Raw genomic sequence first — 20,887 nt, forward strand, 5'->3', positions numbered from 1 at the left:
TGGTGTTGTGTCTGGGTATCTTTGGAATTATACAAGTTCCACAAAGTAAAAGTTTTCCTCTCCACCCTCCCTTCTTCTAGACATTCTTCTCGTGTTACTTTCCTTTCCATCCTTTGGTCCATTGTCCTGTCTGGTGCAATGAACGTGACACTGCATTTCTCAGTTTTCCTCATTTTCTTTGCTGCTTTTAAGATTTTGTTGATTCCTCAGGTTTTTACGAGAAGAACGCTTGTTTTGATTGCTTCCACCAAGCCTTACTGTCTTGATGATGCATATTCCTGATGGTTACCATCTGACTGTAATTATGTTCAATACTTCCTTTAGCTCCTCTGATTAACACTCATCAAAACGTTTGCCTTTTGATTCAACCACATTCGCTATGATTGTCTTTCTTCTCTCCCTGTCAACCCCCATAATCCAATCACCCACTGTCACACTGTGTTGTATTTGCTGGAGCGGTTCATTTGCATTTTTGTTTGGTGATGGGAATCATGTTGTAAGGAGGTCAAGCATATCGCATCTGGAGGCATGGGAGGAGAGAGGGAGTCAAAAGCACACAAATTTTCAGAGGTCACTGAAATACCACCTATATTTCCACAATATCTCTGTGGGCTTCATGGATATTGGATGCCCCATTGAGTCAGGGTGAGTCGGACAGCTTTGTCGAGTTATCCGCTTCAGAATCGTCAAAAGGAAATAATTTTATGTTTTTTTTTTTTAATTTCACTCTAAACAAGAGAATTTTAAATCGGGGAAGTTATGTCACTGCATTTTAATTTCCGCAAGAAAATACCTGGGATTCACACCAGTATATGTTCCTCTTCCCAGAATGGCACATGATGGTCTTAATCACGCAAGAATAATTACCTGGTCCTGGAAAGGAGGAATACCCTCAGTACATGGCCCAATGAAATCTGTGCCACCTGACTGAGTCAGACCACTCTTATCTTGGATTTAATTTAAAATACGGGAAATCAGGGAATGAGCGGACAGGGGGAGGAGTATTGAGGCTCAGCCAACAGCTGTTTCTGGACATGTCTGATGCAAAGAGATCATGAACCACACCCAGAATTCGGACTATTGTTGTTACATACTGTATGATGCCTTGCACCAGCTGGCACTGGCTTCCCACACCCCATTGATGCTCTTATGGCCAGGCATTGCATTTTCCTGGCCAAGCTGACTCCACATGGCTCATGCATATGAGCTGGCACACGTGCTGCAGACTGCAGTGTCTCACACCTGTATGCACAGTCAAGAATAGGCTTTTTCTACAAAAGCCTTGCACTGGTCCTGACGAGTTAATGCTCTTTGAGGCAGGTGCTGCATTCATCCTCCTGGATTGATGCTCTTGAGCTGGGAATTCAACTGCGTTCACTGCCTTGTGCTTCACAATTGCCCTCAGAGACTAGCATGATATGCTGCGGGAGGCATTCATGGGTGCTGACTCCAAGATTGTCAGGTCAGGTCAAACTGGATATGTGACGTGCTACAGGTACCATGTAAACCTGTACTAACCTGTTCCTTGGTTGGGTTGTCGGTGACTAAACTGTCTCCCGCACCAAGTTTCTTGGTGAGGAGGGTGCATGACATGGACACCCAGCAGGATAAAAAACAAAACTTGTCAAAGGGCGGAAGAGCTCCTTGTGAGCCAACAGCCATTTACATCTAGTGCCCAACCGTGTCTGCGGGCATCCTCCTGCAGTTGGGTTACTTTTGCAAGGAGGTTGGTGGCAGGATTTGCACTGTGGCCACCATAAAACCCTCCATTCTGCAAAACATACTAAAACATCTGAAAACCCACTCCCTGGGAGTGCCTCCTGTGCAGCTGCCCTTTACAGGGCAGCTCTCTGGGTAACGGGATTGGGGCAAAGCCTTCGGGACCCCTACTCTTTGATGATAGGAGGGAAAGCATAGGATAACCTTTCCGGGTCAGATTGCGGTAGTGTGTGTCAGGGTGGTGCTGAGGTGTCGTCCACCAGACGGCGGTCTCCTTAGGGTAACCTGAGGCAGTACCTTCAGGTGGGTGCCTGGAATGTCCTATCCCAAAGAGAGGATGATCACCTGTCTCTGTTATCATCTGAGCTCAAGCGTTTGGACATCGGTTTTGCAGCACTCCCTGAGGTTCGGAGAGACCGGATTGCGATGAGATCATGTTGGGTGGTTACACCTACTATTGATCTGCTCGCTCTGATTGTTACCATGCCCACGGAGTTGCTGTAGCTGTGTCAAATAAGCTGACTCCAATGATAATTGAGGTAATACTGGTCAACGAGTGTATTATAAGACGAAAGATTTGTCACCACTTGGGTGTCATTTCCCTGGTCTCTGTTTATGCTCCGACTGAGGCGAGTGATCTCACCGTGAAGGATGCATTCTACGCCACGCTCGAGTCTGTGGAGGATCAGTGCCCCAGGTGAGATACTCTTCTAGTCTTGGGGGATTTCAATGCATCGACTGGAATTGATAGGGATGGTTAATGAGACGTGTGTTGTTCCCCATGTGTCTTGAACTGTGAACCTGAATAGCACTAAGTTCCTTGACTTTGCAAGAAGTCATGGAATCTGGGTGGCTGGTTCATGGTTTCAGCGCCCACAAGCTCATCGCTGGACTTGGTGTTCCAATGCTGTCGGTGTGGCAAAGGAGATTGACCATGTGTTCATTCATGGTCGCTGGAGGATGATCCAGAACTGCAGAGTCGACGGGAGTGCTCAGTCGTCCAGGCATTACATGACAAATAAGGACTGAACCTCACACAAATTGCAACAGAAAATCTGATAACTGATCATTACTCATAAATGTGTCCTCTATAACATATAAATAGTCCTAATGAATCCAAGTGGTGGATTTTTTTTTTAATATAAATTAAAATTATTAAAATTATTTTTAATATAATTTTATTTTATTTTTCCAAAATGCTTCTTTACCGTACTCTGGTACCACTTTTTACTACTTTATAATGGGATATTTAGCAACGTTCTAACTATACATGTAATACTAAACACATATTTCCATAGGAAGATGGTCTGGTTTTATTACTGAGATGACCCGTGCCTTCAGATAAGACCTCTAAATTATTTAAACCATTTACTATGGCCTGGCATGTATACTTTAATAATGCATGCACTGATGTTCAACACAAGTAATAATGTGTAACGATAAAAAGTCATGTGCTTCTGAAGACATTATTTTAAAGTAACAGCACTATTATTCTATTGAAGGCAACATAATATTTTAGGTTGTCTGGTTACTCAACCACTGGTTTCATCATCGTCATCGTCATCACATTCAGTCTGAAATGAATTTGCACATCCTGATCCTTTGCAGTTGCTGCATGCAACAGAGCACTCAATGTCGTGCTTCTTGCATGTGCACCTCAGGCTGCTGCAATCTGTCTTGCAGCTGCATCTGATGACCTGCAGGAGTTCCTGGGGACCTGGTGGTAAGTCAGTTTGGACAGGGATGAGCCCCCCTCACTTTCTTGCCATCCCCAGTCTGGCGGCAGGTGTTCATCCACGGTTCCCTTCCACTGCTGCACCTGGTAGTACACACGGAGACTGTGGTACTTTACTGCTGCAGAGGTAGGTGGTAGGTTCTGTGGCTGTACATAAGAAGTTCTAGTAGCCACCTTCTCACAAAAGTGCTTGTGTCGTACTGAGTTGAGTCCCCTCCCCAGGCTTACCATTGTACAGGTAGACCAAAGCATTCTCTCCTGCTGTCACAACATCTGCTGTGGAAGCTGACGGTGTGTCAAACACTGCAGCTTGCTCATGGAAGTCATCACTGGCTGTGAATTTCTTGAGGGCGGCTCCTTTACCAATGCCATACAGGCGGGATGTAGTATCACACCCAAGAATCGCGTGGATGAAGAGAATGTGAGTGCACACACTGGGACCCAGTTGCTGCTTGAGAGCCTCTATGTTCCAGACATGTGGGTTCTTTGTGCTCTTCTTTGCTCAGGTTGGAAGAAGAGGTCATGTGACTCGAGTTTGATATGGTACATAAGGAGCATGAGCAGATCTGTATCATCACCGATGAGCACAGTGTTTGTTGTGGTTGAAGACTCCACTGCTTTCTGCACTACGAGGAGATCAGCATCACCTGAAGCATGATACGTCTGACAGTTCTTCTTCTACAGTTGGCCACTAAGCATGTTGATGAACTGTTGTTTGTTTGTGTTGTTTGCGAGGAACTCATCTTTTTTCATTGTAACAGGCATGCCCTCATCAAAAGTCACGGTTGCTCCAGTCCTCCTACCTGCTCGTCTCTGGTGTGTCATGTCCTTGGTGGATGTACCCTCATAACCATCGAAAACGACAATTGCCTCTCCATACTTTCTTGTGACATACTCGGTGTACAACCTGCGATGTTATTGTATGTGGATCCACGTGTGCATAGGATGTGCTGAACAAGTGCTCCACCATCCAGCACGTACTGAACCTGGCCTGTGATCCCTGGAAGGTCAGGTGTGAGGATGGCCCAGATGGCATCTGCTAGCACTGGCTTCTGTAGCTGTTGAAAGCATTAGGGAGGTGTCAAACAGTGCTGGTGGATGACTGCACAGCTCGTACTTGAATACTGATGCCAGATCTCGTGATGCTTTTGCAGCAACTGTGAGTCGCTGGAAAAATAATTGAGGATCCACCTGCACTGCTTCGCCACCAATCTTCACTGATGATTGCGTGCTCATGGTGATTGCCTGATCCCTTTTCATGAATGTGTACTCATCAGTGGTGTGTCCATCCATGCTGGCTAAGATGGTGTTCCCGATCGTCTTTGCCTTGTCAGCATTCACAGTAGTGTGTGCATGGACCCCAGTTGAGACACTGCGCAAGCTTGGATCAGGCAAGAAGGGGTTTCTTTCATGGAGATAGTTCAGAACTGCGTGTGTGTCCTTCAGGTCACGTGCTTGCCTTGCATGGCATTGTTGACTTCAGCGCAAGCTGGCATGGCGAAGAGCCATGTTACATGCTGCTGTTCTGTCATCCCTCGCCCTTTTGTGAGGCCACCACTGGTCTTCATGCTTCTCATTAGCACTTGTTCAATGATGAGATCTACAGACAGGCCAGTCCATAGGTGATCACTTCTTCTGACCACATGGAATCCCTCTTCAAATCCCTGGTAGACATCTGGATGTTCCTCCTGGAGCTTGCACATTCATTTTTAGCTCGCCTGTTCGAAGAAAAGAGAGCCATAGCGATACCCTCGGCGTGAGCGTGAGCGTCAGCGTCAGCGTCAGCGTGAGCATGAAAATGTTAAAGTTTTTGGTGCAAGTTATTTTTTCCTTTCTAATATAATGTTTTTATCTACCACACTATTTTTTTACTGATTACAATATATAAATACATATATTGCTTTAAAATATATTTGGATCAGACTTCACTGCAATGCTTTATAAAAAATATTATTAATCTCGTCTTTTAAAAACGATAAATGTATAAACAGGCGAGCATTGGGTGGCTTTGACACCAACTCTCTGGTTAAAGTACAGTAACTGTGCCAAATAACCACACATTAATTTCACTGATTGCACATTTTGCAACTTTCAACTTGACCGTTTTTACAATGCAAATCTCTTCAATTTGTTGTGAATTTCCTTTTGAACATGCACTGTACTGCACCCAATATCATGTCTCATGTAGAACAAAGTTTCTGGCAGATTGTGGATCGTACTGAACCCTTTGTATGGACATCAGACAAACAGACAGGCAAAAATCCATTATTTTAAGATGGGCGGCAATGGAGTAAAATGCCATCGCCGATTTCAGTGCTTTTCAAAGGTTTCCACCACTTGGATTCCTTAGGACTTTTGATATGTTATAAACGACATATTTATGAGAATAAACCAGTGGAAAGAGTTTCTGTTGCAATTTGTGTGAGGTCATGTCATATAATGCCTGTACTACAGTTCCTCAATACTGACCACAGGCTTGTTGTAGCAACTCTGAAGTTGTAGCTTAAATCCAGGGGAATGGTACCATCCCAGCCTAGGCTGGGTGTTGGCAAGCTCAAGGATGAGAGGGTAGCTGAGGAGTTTGCAAACAGGCTGAGTGTAGAATTGGGGGGGGGGGGTCTGTGTGCTTTGGAGGATCCTGAAGAGTTGTGGAGTGCCTAAAATACCACCGTCCTTGATGTTGCCGGTCGACGTCTTGGCACTCACCATCAGATGAAGAAGAATTTTGTGTCTCAAGGGACACTGGATACCATTGACCCGAGTCGCAGTGCCAGGCTGAATTGCAGAGCTGAGCTGTTCAGGGAGCTGACGTGTAAAACTGAACCTGCACTAAGGGTGGACAAGTAGGCCTATGTGCGAGGAATATGTGAGGGGGTAGAGCATCGTCTGAGGTCAAGTGATTCTCGTCCTTCTTACAAGGGAATTTGTGCATTGCATTCCTGTAAGCCTGTCCCTCGGTGTACTGCAGTTAGAGCAGAGCGTGGTGGGATCTTGAAAGAGGAGTCCGAAGTGAAGGCCCGCTGGGCCGGTTACTTTGAGCGGTTGTACCAGGCTGATCCACAGCTGTCAAGCTGGATGTCAGGGGAGTTACTATCCCTCGCTGACCCTCTAATCAACGGTGGTCCACCTTCTTTTGTAGAAACACAGGACGCGGCAAACTGGTTGAAATAGGGTAAAGCTCCTGGGAACTGTGGCATCCATGCTGAACTTCTCAAGGCTGGTTGAAATGCTGTACTCGTGTCATTGCATGCAGTTCTGTGCTCTGCCTGGAACACAGACATCATCCAAACTGACTGGAAGAGGGACCTTGTTGTCCCTCTCTGAAAAGGGAAGGGTGATCGCCAGTACTGCAACAACTACCGAGGGGTGACGCTGTTCACAGTGCCAGGCAATGTCTTTGCTCAGATAATTATTGATGGGGTTCGCCACCATTTGCTTGAGCACGAGCGTCCAGAGCAGTCAGGCTTTACACAAAATAGGTCAACGATTGAACGTATCCTTGATCTTCAGGTCCTCACCGAACGAAGATGAGAGTTTCCGTCGGGGTTGCTTGCAGCCGATGTTGATCTCTGTAAAGCATGTGATTCAGTGAATCGGGATGCCCTCTGGAGGATTCTTGGTCTTCTAGGGGTGCCACCAAAACTGATCAATATGATGTCTGAACTATACTGTGGTACCGAGAATGCTGTGAGATGTGGTGGTACCATCTCTGACTTATTAGTCATCTTTGTGGAGATGCAAGATATCCTTTTTGGGCCCTTGAGGTGCTGAATGAGGAGTCGGAGCCACTGGGATTATGGGTTTCCTGGGTCAAAACTAAGTTCCAAGCTTTCAATGACATCTTGGATGCTGCTTTCCTGTCTGTGTCTGTTTGTGGTGAGGAATTTGAAGTCGTGGAGAGAGTCACTTACCTTGGCAGTGATATTCATGTCTCTGCTGGCTGTGAGTCAGAGGTCAACAGATGTCTGGGTCGAGCCTGGGGAGTCATGGATTCACTGGATAATGGGGTGTGGCACTGCCGGTACCTGTGCGGGAGGACGAAAATCTGAGTCTTCAGGTCCTTGGTGCTTCCAGTCTTGCTCTCTGGATGCGAGACTTGGACTCTAACCAGGGATCTGAGACGGAGACTTAATTCCTTTGGTTCCAGGTCTCTTCGGAAAATCCTTGGCTATAGCTGGTCGGACTTTGTGTCCAACGAGCAGTTGCTGAGAGACTCAAATGAGATTTGTTACCTGCATAGTCCATGAGCGTCAGCTGCGGCTGTATGGACACGTGGCTCATTTTCCTGACACTGATCCCGCTCACCAGATTCTCTCAGCGAGGGAGTCTCGTGAGTGGAGGAGGCCAATGGGCTGACCACGTGCCTTGTGGTTGCAGCAGGTTGATCAGCATCTCAAGGAGATGGGGATGGGCCAGGCATCTGCCTGGGGGATGGCCAGACGGAGGCCCCTGGAGTACCGGCGGAAAGTGGACGCAGTGACGTGCTCCTCTGGCGCATGCCCCCATACCTGACTTGAAACATGTCTTTCAATCCTGATAAATCTCACACTCTCACTGTCTTTCCAAAAGGATAATCTGGAACCCCTCCCCCTCCTCGCACCCCATCTACTTTCTTAATGATCCTCGTGAAGAAGTTCTGTCACTCAAGCTTCTGGGCCTCACTATCTCCCATGACCTTACCTGGGAAAGCCAGATTTCCATGCTGGTCTTCAAAGCCAGTCTTCCTTTAGCTTTTCTGATTGCATCTTCCATTCCTGAAAAATAGGCATTCATGGATGCTGATGTTCCAGGATATATGCATATGAGCTTTCCTTGTCACACACCTGGTTGAGGATGCTCAGTTGTCAAATAGTTGACAACTGGGCATCCTCTGTCGTGCAAAGACCTTCCTTAGCACACCTGAGGTCCTAACCACAAACAAAGCTTTCATCCAAGGCCTGAAGGAGTTCTGCTCTTCGCCCTGTGCCGGTGCTTCTGCCTCGCCCCTTATTCTGCTTCACACTGTGGAAAACAAGGCTTTTATGATCATTGGTATCTCCCGCGATGAAGCTGCGTCTTTGGGTCTTTCAATCTCTCACTACTAGCAGGTCGGTGGTCTCTCTATCTTCTACAGACTCCTCTCCGGCCTTGCACCCCCTCCTTTGTCTGTGCTCTGTCCCCCGAATATTTCTGCAGGGTGCTCAAGGTTTGCCAGCAACCCCTTTCTGCTGAAACTGCCAGAATCAAGAATCACTGCTCACCTTTCCTCTTTCATTCCCACCTCTGGAACAAACTCCCACACTCTCTTCAATCCCACTCTTCCCTCCAGGTCTTCAAAACATCTGTTCACCACCATCTCATATCTTCCCCCATCCAAAACCATGATCCTTTCTTACCCTATTAATCCACCCCAAACCCACCTCCTTCAAATTCCCTGCTTTCCTTCATGAAAGTCCCTCTAGTAGCCATCCTGTTTTACCCCGTGTCCCCCGCCCCATCCCTCTCCCTTCCACAGATCTCCTCATGTCTCTGTTCCCCACTGTTTTGTACTTCCCTCTCTCACCCTCTCTTTTCTCCTGCTCCCTTTGTTGTATGATCTGTGTGTTTGCTCTTATAGTACTGTTTTCGAGCCTCCCAAATTACTGTATGCCAAAAAAAACCAAATACTACTTTCCCAAGAACTATTTTTTTTTCGACTGCAGCAAGTTAATGAAATGAGAATTTGAATCTTCTGTATTCAGACGTAAGGCTGAAAGTCTTTGGCAAAGACATGATTACTAATTGGTGCGAAGGAAACAGCATCATCTCTTGTTTTAATATTTGGCTTGTCCGGTGAATAAAAGTAGTGCCAAAACAACCGAGGCCTGGGTTTATCATCAAAGTGCAGCTCCATCAATGGCCTTATAGTTCAGTTGATCTGTGCTTTGACCAATAAGAAACTGCAAAAGAATTGCTGTGTCTTGAAACTCACCCCTCCACCCCCCCCCCCCACCAAATCCTCCCGAACAACATCTCAAAAATGTCTGAGATGGTCACCGATTTCCCCACCGATGTCCATCTTGAAAACAGAAATAGAGGTATTTGTTATATTTGAGTAATTTTAGTGTCAAATTGTATGGTTTTAACCATCCTGAATCATACATTTGCTTTCATCTTTGTATTTTTTCCATTTGTAGCATAGTAGAGTGATACTACATAACAATGAATCCGTTCAATTATCACTCTAAAGTCTAAGCGGTTACGTCCTTTGCACTGAATCCAAGTTTCTCATCCATGCTATCCATAAAAAGCAAAGCTGAATCTGAGCATTTGATATCCCTGTACTTGTCCCATACAACTGAGTATTTCAGTCATCCTTCCTTTGCACTGCGTGCTTTCCAAAGAGCGAAATGATGCATTTGTGTAGCCGACACCCGTGTCCTTGCCACATGCAACTGAGGATTAAAATCCATACTTCGTACAGGTGCATGTTCACGTTCTGCTGAAGAACAATCGTTTTTATTTTCATCTAATGACTCTCAGAAGAACCTCGGGAGCTGGTGGCAAATGTTTTGTTTGTGGCTCAAGGTGATCCTGCACTCAAACCATCCCCATTGTGCTAGATTTGAGTTGATTTATTCCATGTGGATTTCAGGACTTTCCAAAGAACATGTTGCTTCCACGCTGAAACATTGTTGCGGAGATTCTGTAGTTCCTGCGTCGATCAAGGACAAACTGCAATTGCAAGGTCCCTTATAGAAGTGCATGTCAATCTTTCCTGCATCAGCCAGATCTGCAATTCGTGCAAAATATATTGGCACAGGTGTCTGTCATTTGGTTCAGGGTGTCACAGTTTCAACTAGAAGAGTGCTCGGTGGAGCGCATACCTCCGCTGCGCAACGCGTGATCCACGACAACATATCAGGCCCAATACATTTTTGAAATATCAGGCTATATATCGTTTTTGGACCGATCTCTCAATGGTGAAGAATCACTTTCATAAATAAATAATTCTCGTATCCAGATTCGGATTCAGATCTTCACCAAAATCGAATCAATTCGAACTTGTTACACACCCAACATGTCCACAAAATTTCATCAGGATGTGTCCACAGCTTTTTGAGATATCGTACACACAGAAACTATATTCTGCGACTAATTGTTGGTGCTTCTTCATTTATTTTCTTGAAGTCATGGCTCATAACATTTTTGTTGAGGTACTCCTGTTGGCATGTTTGATGAACCAGGAGATGTCCAGGAGATGTGCAGATGCTGTCTTGACATAATTTGATTGCTTTATTGATACCAATGCTTCCCTTCTCACGAAGTTAGCACAGTCTGTCGTCAATTGTCCAGAGGCTCCTTCCGAATTTCATAATAGTCCATGATCTGAAACAGAAAATAAAATGAATCAATAGGTGAGAAAGATAGCTTTTATCACTGGGTCATGATTTAAAAAAAAAATACTCAACCACACACCACACATTTTCCTTTCCAGAAATACCACAAGGGCCAGGCACCGGCAGAAAGAGAGGATCGACACACTGTAGTTGTTTCACTACGTTCACCTCTTCACAATTCCCAAGTTGATTAAAGTAAGACACCAAAGATTTATTGTAGGCACTTGTGGCTAGTATAATTAGTTTCAGCAAGGCCATTACCACACAAAAAGACCAGATTGCTGAAATCAGACACCTACATTTATTTCTGTGTTGGAGATGCATATTTGGTGAGGTATTCAGTGCCCATCTTGAAAAATGGCAGCCATTTTGGATTTTTTTTTTCTTGGCTGTCATCTTTATAAAATCATCCAATGACAACGTCTTTGCAAAGTTTTATGTCCTTACTAGACGACCCGTGAACCCGTTGGGTTCCTCACGTGACAGCGGTTGATAAAAAAAATCATTTCAAAAAAAAAAAAGATAGCTCCAGCGAACTATACCGCCGAGGTTGTTTGCATTGATCAAATTCTCCTGAAGAGTACATGACTGAATCGGGAATTGATTTTTTTTAAATAATTTTTTCGTTGTCCAATTTGAACAAAACTTGACACTGCACACCGCAGGAGAATAGTGAGTAAGGTGGGCTGAAATTTTTTGCGCTATCATGTACCGTTTTGGCTGTATTTCGGGAACATACATACAATATGAGAGTGTTGGTAATATATAGATAGATAGATATCTTTATTTCATTGGCACTTTTTTCCAAACCTACATTTATCGACATTTTTGGTTTGGAAAGGGTTTGGGGATTATTTACAACCAATCCATTTTTTTGCAATTTGTTTTTAGATTTGTTATTTTATCTGCTGGATTGACTGGACTATTATGACTAATTAATGGTATTTTGGTTTGATTTTTTTTTGGTCCTTAATCCCCAATTTGATTTCAAACTTTATGGTTTGAAGAATATGTAAGTTACAATTCCATGTCGTGTAATTTTCAGAACGCAATGTAAAGTTAAATTGGCAATGGTATAGGTTGGCATAAAAGGTGAGGTTGGCAAAACCCAGGATGTTGGCATCCATTGGAAGAAGAGAATTCCTCCTTAATTGTCCTGAGTGTGGAGTGAAAAGTGATGTCATAAAAATCGCTATTTCATCAGAGTGCTCTGGGAAGTGATGTCACTTTTCCCAGCTCAGTGGCAGTGTTTGTCTGGTCGGGTCAGTTGTTGTCTCGGAAAGAGTGCCTTCAGAAAGTATTCACACCCCTTCACTTTTTGTCACATTTTCTTGTGTTACAGCCTGAATTTAAAATGGATTAAATTTAAAAAAAATTATTGTCACCGATCTACACAAAGTACCCCAAAATAACAAAGTGAAAACATGTTTTGAGAATTTTTTACAAATTATTTAAAAATAAAAAGCTGAAATGTCTTGTGTCAATAAGTATTCAACCCCCCCCCAACCCCCCCTCCCATTCCCCCAAGTCATTACTTTGTAGAAGCACCTTTGGCAGTGATTAAACTTCGAGTCTTCTTGGGTATGTCTGTATCAGCTTTGAACATCTCGATTTGGGGAGTGTCCCTCATTCTTCCTTGCAGATTTGCTCAAGCTCTGTCAAGTTGGATGTGGAGTGTCGGTGAACAGCAATCTTCAAGTCTTTCCATTGAGTCTCAATAGGATTTAAGTCTGGGCTTTAGCTGGGCCACTCAAGGACTTTGGCCTTCTTGTTCTGAAGTCATTCCAGTGTTTCTTTGGCTGTATGCTTGTGATCATTGTCCTGTTGGAATATAAATCTTCACCACAGTCTAAAGTCTTTTGCACTCTGAAACAGGTTCTCCTCAAGGATTTTCCCATATTTGGCTTCATTCATTGTTCCCTCTATCCTTACAAGTCCCCCAGTCCCTGCTGCTGAAAAGCATCCCCATAACATGATGCTGCCATCACCTTGCTTCACAGTAGGGATGATGTTAAATGGGTGATGAGCTGTACGCTGTTTCCACCAAACGTAGCACTTTGCATTCAGCCAAAGAGTTCAATTTTCGTCTCATCAGACCACATCATCTTTTACCTCATGCTGTCGGAGTCCACGTGCTAAAAAATAAAAGATTTGCTAAAAATTTCTAAAAACATGTTTTCACTTTGTCATTATGGGGTATTTTGCGTACAGAGACATGACAGAAGTACATAGACACCTTAAATTTATTAATTTCATCTGTATAAATCAAGTTTTACTCAGCAATTTGTACTAAGATTCAACTATTTATTTGCAGAAAGGAGTTCCTGGGTCTGGTACGACAATTAACTATGCCTCGAACCCAGGGAGCACACGACCTTTGCAATTTTCAAAGAGGACAAATTGTTGGCTAGTCGGAATGTGGAGTCAGCCTTTATCAGATAGCTCAGAACCTTGGCATTTCACTTTCTACAGTCAATCAAGTGATTGTACAATTCACCAGCGAAGACAAGGAATCCACAGCTTCCCGTTTTGGTCGATCTGGGCCCTCAGAAAGGTGTCTTTGAGCTGTCAAGCCGTCCATTGAGAAAAATTCTAGTTACAAGGCAGCAGATGTTGCAGAAGAGGTCCAAGTTAGCTCAAGAACTGCCATGTGGTACCTTCAACAACTGGGCCACTATGGGAGAGTATCTCGGAGAAAACCTATTCTTAGTACATGCCAACATTCAAAGGAGAAAGAAGTGGGCTGATGAGATGGTCACCAGACCCTTGGCATTTTGGCAAACTGTCATTTTTTTCAGATGGGTCCCAATTTGCTCAATTTTCTGACAGTGGACGCGTATGGGTCTGGAGACTTCCCAGTCAAGAGTTCTCTTTAAACCGATTGCAGCCAACTGTCAAACGCGGTGGTTTTTCAGTGATGGTGTGGGGAGCAATCTGGAGCGCTGGTCCGTCAGAGCTTGTGGAGTGTGTTGGCGACATCAACTCTACGACACATTTCTATCCTTCAGGATGCATGTCTCCCTGTCTTCTCCACTGGTGAGATTGTCAAAAACAACACTGTTCATGGAAGGTGGAGCTCCATGCCACACTACAAAACAAACAAACAAAGAATGGCAGGACAGAAATGGGATCAAGCGACTTCCACGGCCAAGTCAGTCTCCTGACACGAATCCCATTGAACACCTATGGGCCATATTGGATGGAAAAAGTCCAAGAAACCAACATCACGGGCAGAATTGCTCAACCTTTTGCGTGAAGCCTGGGCAGATATCCAGCAAGAGAAAATTTCAGAACTTGTTAGTTCTATGCCTGAAAGAGTAAAAGCATTGAAATCTGCAAAGTCTACCAAATACTAGTGTATGTATTAAAATGGATCAAATGCACTTCAAATGTTCAATAAATAAATTCTTTAAAAAATCATGATGTCCATTTACTTCTGTCACGTCTCTGTAGATTGGTGACAAAACTTTTAAATTAAACCATTTTAAATTCAGGCTGTAACAACAAAATGTGAGGGTGTGAGCACTTTCTGATGGCACTGCAGTTGGCTACATGTGTGCGAGATTTGTATTTTAGCTCCTGCACGAGTCTTCAACTCTCTCGGTGGAGAAAATAAAGATATGGTACCATACTTAGATTAAAACCATCCTCTTGATTGGCAGGACTTTTACCAGATTATGTCACCAGGCAGTTGTTAATGAGGACAAACCAGTAGGGAAGAGAAATAAGGAAGATTGTCAAATTATTTCAATCCAATATAATAGCTATCATATTCTGTGAAACAGCCTGAGTTGAGGAGCATTCGACAGGGAAACCTCTTCCACATGTACATATGTACAATTTGATAAATAGCTGCTGAAGAGAGTAGTTGATAGACTACTGAAGAAAAAAAACATATTGCCTTGACTTGAGCTGAGGCCAATGTTGATAAGTGACTTCTGCATCGATGCTAGATTGACTTTGACCTTGTGTTTTAAGCAGTTTTCTGTGCATTTTAACAACATTGAGTTGTTGCTTTTTCAATTTGTTTTCAGTAAACACTTTTTCTCAAGTGCTTTACATTTGCTTGTAACATGATGATGGTGAAAGTGTCACCAGCATGCAAACACAGCATTGCATGAGCCATTACTTTTGAAAAAATAATATCATGACCGGAAGAGCATCTTTCATTCAATAGCAAGAGGGGACAATTACAATTGAGCAGTTATATAGTATATCCTCTCTGGATTTTGCACAGTTGTTCTCATCAAGCTTTTCTTGGCCAAAGATAAGCTGTCAAAAGTGCTACTCAAACTTGACAAAGCAAATATAAACACATTCTTTGAAACTTTTGTTTGTGAAGTTCACTGCACACTCAGAAGCTGCAACTGTAAATGGATGCCGTTTGAAACCTGAAACAAAGCTACCTTGGTGAGTCCGTTTTTGAGAACACGTGTCATTTGTGAGGATCGGGAGGGAAATATTGGTATGCACAAGGAGGGTGAAAGGGCCATGGTGTGGGTCTTCAGCAGAATTGAATGCCCTCTGAGATTATAGAAAATATTACCAAGTGGAAATTCGATAGGACTTTAAATTGGAGCCGATTTAGGTTTGAAAGGGTTCTTTTATTGAAGTACACGGGTGATTCCTTGAAGAGTTTTCCCATTTTCACAGCCAGTCTTTTATGAAGCTGTTCTTTTGTTGGATCAAGAAAAAGAAGTACAGTTCTGCAATATTGAAAGTGATCCGATGTGACTGAGATAAAAATTATTGTAAGGAGTAAAGTTGAAATTTGAAAGCGTATACACCTGTTTTTTGTGGATCTATAACAGCATTCATTACAACATAGTTACAAGGGACACACTATATAGGGTACTAGCAGGGGTACTTGGCGTTGCCTGACGATGCAGGGTCTCTCCTCCCACCTCTTCCACAGAGTAAAGTTGAAATTTGAAAGCGTATACACCTGTTTTTTGTGGACCTATAACAGCATTCATTACAACATAGTTACAAGGGACGCACTATAGAAGGTACTAGCAGGGGTACCTGGCATTGCCTGACAATGCAGGGTCTCTCCTCCCACCTCTTCCACCCATCCCTCATCCCACCCTACCCCCTCCATCTGGACTCTCACCCACCCCTTCCCACCTCCTCCCACCCCCCTCATTCCAGACTGCCACCCTACCACTTCCTCCTTCTACCTCCTCGTACCCCCCCAGGCCCTCTGGACTCTCACCCCACCCCTGCTCCTCCCACCCCAGTCCCATCCTTTTCCCTCCCTCCTCCCACTTCATCCCATCTCTACCCTTTTCCTCCCTCCTCCCACAAAATAATTTTTGCATGTTTTTTAACGACGTAGGGGAAAATAAATAATAAAAATAAAACCTGATTTCGATTCCTCCCAACCTCTAACTTGCTACATGCTGTGTTGAAATCTGCCTCCTTACAGACATATTCATCGATATGGCCCAAATGAGTCATGGTCGAGATAGATGTTTATCCTCGTCGCCATTTAATGAATCTGGGGTGTGTTCAGTGACCAAGTTTCTTGTGGAACGTTCACCAAGTTGTCTAAGCACTCAAGCAGACACTCCATTCAAAACCGTTGATAAGGAATGGCTGTGGCAGTGCTTGTGACGCTGGGGGAGAGGGGGGAAGCCGTGGCCTGTGGAATGGGTGATGCTCGTAACCCACCAACACAAACTCAACTTCATATATAAGGAATAGGAAGAGAGATCTTTTTCACATGCCAGTATCTTTGACCTCCAGTCTGAAAGGATGTACCTCTTTTATCAATCTGAAGGATGATCTTGGATTATTTTAATGCATGGTAGTGCATTTACCTTTGAGCTGTCTCCACTGGCTGGGTTTGATTCCTGACCCGACTATACACCGTTGGATTGTTGACTTGGTTGGTGATTCACAGGCAGGGCATTGCATCACGAAGTTTGCTGTCCCTCTGTTGGATGTGCAGCTGGGTATCACATCCTCGAACATTAGTTGGTAGATAGAAAATATCCCACGGTGTCATGAAGAGTAAGTAAGTTATTTCCGGAACCATAGACAAATTCCAAATTCCTGCGTAAATCAGTTCCAGTTGAACGTCAAGCCTGGCCAGCCGGTTCGTGAAAGATGGCCCAAAAACTTTCTCTGGTCGACTTCACAAGAGGTGAAGGAAATAATTCAGACAGTGAACTTTGTTGTTGTCATCGTACTCAGAGTACTTAGTTGTACGTATATTTGTCCAGCATGCAAAATGGACAGTGTGAATTGGTAACGAGGATTTGCAATATCTTTCAGCACCAATTTCGGATAATGTTTTTTTCTTTTTACACTTGGTGCTCTCATTGGGAACATAAAAAGTTGCTTTTCTTATCTTGTCTAAGGCTCATGCAGAACAAAGACATCAGGAGATATCAATAATGCTTTCATGTGAAGTAGAAGCAGATTTATAGAAAATGTCTAACTCAGCAGTATGTGGGGTTCAATCCTGGGGCCAAAGCAATATGAGCTAACCGCCAGATGAGGACAGTAAACAGACAACTAAGTTAAGCAATGATCTTGTCATTTCTTCCTCCAAGTCTCCCATTTTTGTCCCTCTACCCTGCTGTTAGTTACCTTGGCTGAGTCATACCAAAGACTTTAAATATTATAGGCACTGCTTCCACACTTGCCAATGGAACATGTGAAAACCAATTGAATTGGCATCCATGGGGAGGAGGAAATTTATTCTCAAATGTTGTGTTCTCTGCAGAGATAAAAGTGATGTCATAAAGATGCTATTGCTCATGGTACCCAGAGTGCCTTGGCAAGTCATGTCGCTTCCCCCCCAAGCTCAAGAGCTGTGTCTGTCTGAGCTCAAGTCTGGTGTTGTTTCATGTGTCTGTCTGCTGGTATGTGCATATCATTTGTTGCAGCTCCTCCATGAGCCTTAGAATGTGTGTAAATCAAAGGTGTGCTCAGCTACATTCTGATGGTGCGACTTTCTTTTATTTTTGAGATCCTTGTAAATTTGTAATAAGAAGGCTTGACTTTTGCCTAGTGATGCAAAGATGTCGGCAGCTTGATTCAACATTCCCCTTTACTCTTTCTCTTTCTAGCCGAGCAATAAAGTCAAACCAGGACCTGCGGCCTGATGTCCCTTGGACCCACGTGTTCTTTGATGACTTCTGGGGAACTCCCCTTACGCACAGTGGGAGCCACAAATCATTTCGACCACTCTGCACCCTCTCCTTTCGCCTTAATTATGCACTCGGAGGCCTTGAACCCTGGGGCTACCATCTGGTTAACGTAGGCCTGCACGCAGCCTGCAGTACTGCCTACACACGCCTCACAGGAAAACTTCTACCTGGCAAGGCCTGGAGCTTTCTTGCAGGCAAGCTTTTGTTGCTATAATTGCTTCATAATGCATGGAATTTATCATTAATATGTAACATAATTAATAATTTAAGTGTTAGGAAAATTTTTTTTGAAATAAATCTGAACTGACTTGTTTCATTAAAGGGGCCCATCGTTGAAGACTTATCGTGCTGACGTGGAAATTTTACACCAGGGGAGGTCCTAATGAGGGAAGGTGGTCAATCCTATTGCTGCATGGTTCAGACCTCTGAACGACTCCTGCTATGCTTGACCTGCTTGGAGAATTTGGGATTGAAACAGAATAGTTGCTCCGAAATCTATTCTTTAGAAAGATGTCATTGGATTTTAGTTATAACAAAGTGAAATTTATACATTATTTTAAACATTAAAATGACTCAAGCCTCTTGCTGGAAGCTGGAATCCATTCAAATGAATAGTATGAATGACTTCTATGGATTTTTATTAATTTTTTTTTAGCACAAAGCTGGGCATTTATTAAAGCAATACAAATATCAAGGAATTCTTGAAAACAGTGAAATTGAATTTTACAAAATATTTTAGTGTTATCAATTTTTGACAGATGTTACACAAAGGATTGATTATCAGGATGAGTGGGAAATAACAACCCAGGGTAGTCAATGACGCCAGGCCGACTCTGGTTAGACACCTTCAGAGCTGTACCGACAGTTAGTCAAATTCTGTCTGGGGTCTTTGGCCACCTTGGAAGGAAATATGTTTTGAAGAATAAGGTATAAAGGGGAGGATCACAATGATAAATTTACACATAAGCCAAATGAGAGTATTTTGAAATGAGAAAAGGAAGAGAATGGGGGATTGTAGAGTAGAAAAGATGTTAAAGAAACAACGTATGGGGCGTGTTTAAAAAGTGGTAAGGATAAAGAAATAAGGTTGGGCGAGATAGGGGTAAAGCGAGGGAAAGGAAGTGGCATGTATCGAGCAAACCTCAAAATAGAGATAGATGACTACTGGAATACATCATGTCAAATGTATATTGACTCGGCAGAATGTGAAAACAACCGATAAAGTGAAAACACAGGAAAAGCATATGGTATACATGGTCAATAAATTGTCAGAGATGACATCCAGATTTCATATCCAGTATTGCTCTCATTCTAGCCTCCGTACATTGCTGTGTATCAATGCCATAATGGAGTCATTTAAATGAAGTGGCCATGTATTGTCATACATTTCACAAGCAAATTAGGAGCCAACATTTGAAGAAAAAACAAAGAGCTGATGCTCTGGGTGCCCCACCTTTTGTATGTGGTATGAGGAATATATCTGTGTAATATGAAAGCTAAATCTTGAACGGTTTTTGAAATATCGTGCACACAATCCAAGTTACTGAGATGGTTGCCATGGCAACAGAATTGCGCCAATCACAGCCGTGATCCAATCAGGTTGAGACAATGTCATGCGGAATATAGATCTGCAATATGAAAGCTGAATGTTTAACAGTTTTTTATATATCGCGTACACAAAAGAGTACACAGTCGGCTGGTTGGGTGGACGGAGCCCATTTTACTATCCCCCACTCCGACCTTGGCAGAAGGCGGTGGTGTGGGGCACAAAAAAGTGAAAGGAAAAAGGTGGGCAAGGAGCAAAGCAAATATAGAGAACGAGGAAGAATGTCAATGGACGTGACACGAGGAGGTGGGAGGGTAGGATGGATTCGATCAATTTTGCATACATAACATGGAGAAGGATCCCAAAGCATTCCTGACATCTGATTTGAAATTGACATTATGCCATTTGAAATTGAAAGGTGAAAATATTTGAACAGTACATATTCAAATCATACTTTCTGTTGAAGTTCGTAAAAATAGCTTGGCGAGTTTATGTTCATTTATTTATTTATTTTTACTTTTTTTTTTTTTTACAAAAAGTTTCCCATTTTGGATGGAGATATGCAAATCCGAGATAAAAAAAAAAACATGAACAAGGGCAAGCTGAATTGTCGAACTTTTATTCAACTAAACCATGAGACCATTTTAGCTTTTAAGATTAATGGGTGACAAAGCAAGTCGAAATTCCTTTTTTCGTGACTGCAAGTGTGTGATGAAATCTATTGCATGATCACCACCACGGAGCTTGCGATCTTGAATTCCTGCTTTAATTCGGAAAATAAGGTCCCCATATTAAGTTGAAGACCGTTTATATTAGCACGTAACATGTCGCAGCACGCAAAACTCCTTCCTTCTCATACAATCCTCAAAGGCTGCACAACTCCTTATGTATCACCTTGCTTGCAAAAGCGGCAAGGATACTAGATCGTGCATGCATCCTGGTTCACACAAGAAACCTCTTTTTGTTTTTTTTTGTCTGCCTACCACTCACGTACTCCATTTCTTCTCCAGCCGGACCAAAACACTTTGTTTCTTCCCAGCTATCTTGGTTGTTTTCTGTAGCTTTAAGAGTAGTTTACAGTCCCCCCCCACAATCCATCGAATTGCATGCTCCATCATACAATGCCTTTGGAGACACAGAACCAGCCAAATGGTACTTTCGACTGGATATGATATCGTTGACAATCTAACAAAGATTTTCGAACTACTTAGATATGGTCGTAGATATCTCACAGATAAGCTCTTGACCATGTGATCGATCTTACCACTTAGATGCCTCAAATACAGAATGCAAAGTACATCATTGAACCATGTAAAGAATATAATATTATTTCTTCCATTTAAATTGCATTTGCTTGTCCGTTTTGATA

General features: G+C 43.2%; 1 protein-coding gene across 1 annotated transcript in view; it reads left to right on the forward strand.

The window, feature by feature from the left end:
* TMTC2 (transmembrane O-mannosyltransferase targeting cadherins 2) overlaps nucleotides 1-20,887 on the forward strand; it is a 237,622-nt gene that overhangs the window by 73,013 nt on the left and 143,722 nt on the right. Inside the window, exon 2 of the mRNA XM_085884190.1 lies at nucleotides 17,892-18,166. Coding sequence (XP_085740316.1) covers nucleotides 17,892-18,166 — 275 coding nt within the window. The remainder of the gene's footprint in view (nucleotides 1-17,891; nucleotides 18,167-20,887) is intronic.

This window comes from Eptatretus burgeri, chromosome 6 (genome assembly GCF_056783735.1).
Source record: "Eptatretus burgeri isolate ZD-2024b chromosome 6, Ebu_testis_v1, whole genome shotgun sequence".
Classification (NCBI taxonomy): Eukaryota; Metazoa; Chordata; class Myxini; order Myxiniformes; family Myxinidae; genus Eptatretus; species Eptatretus burgeri.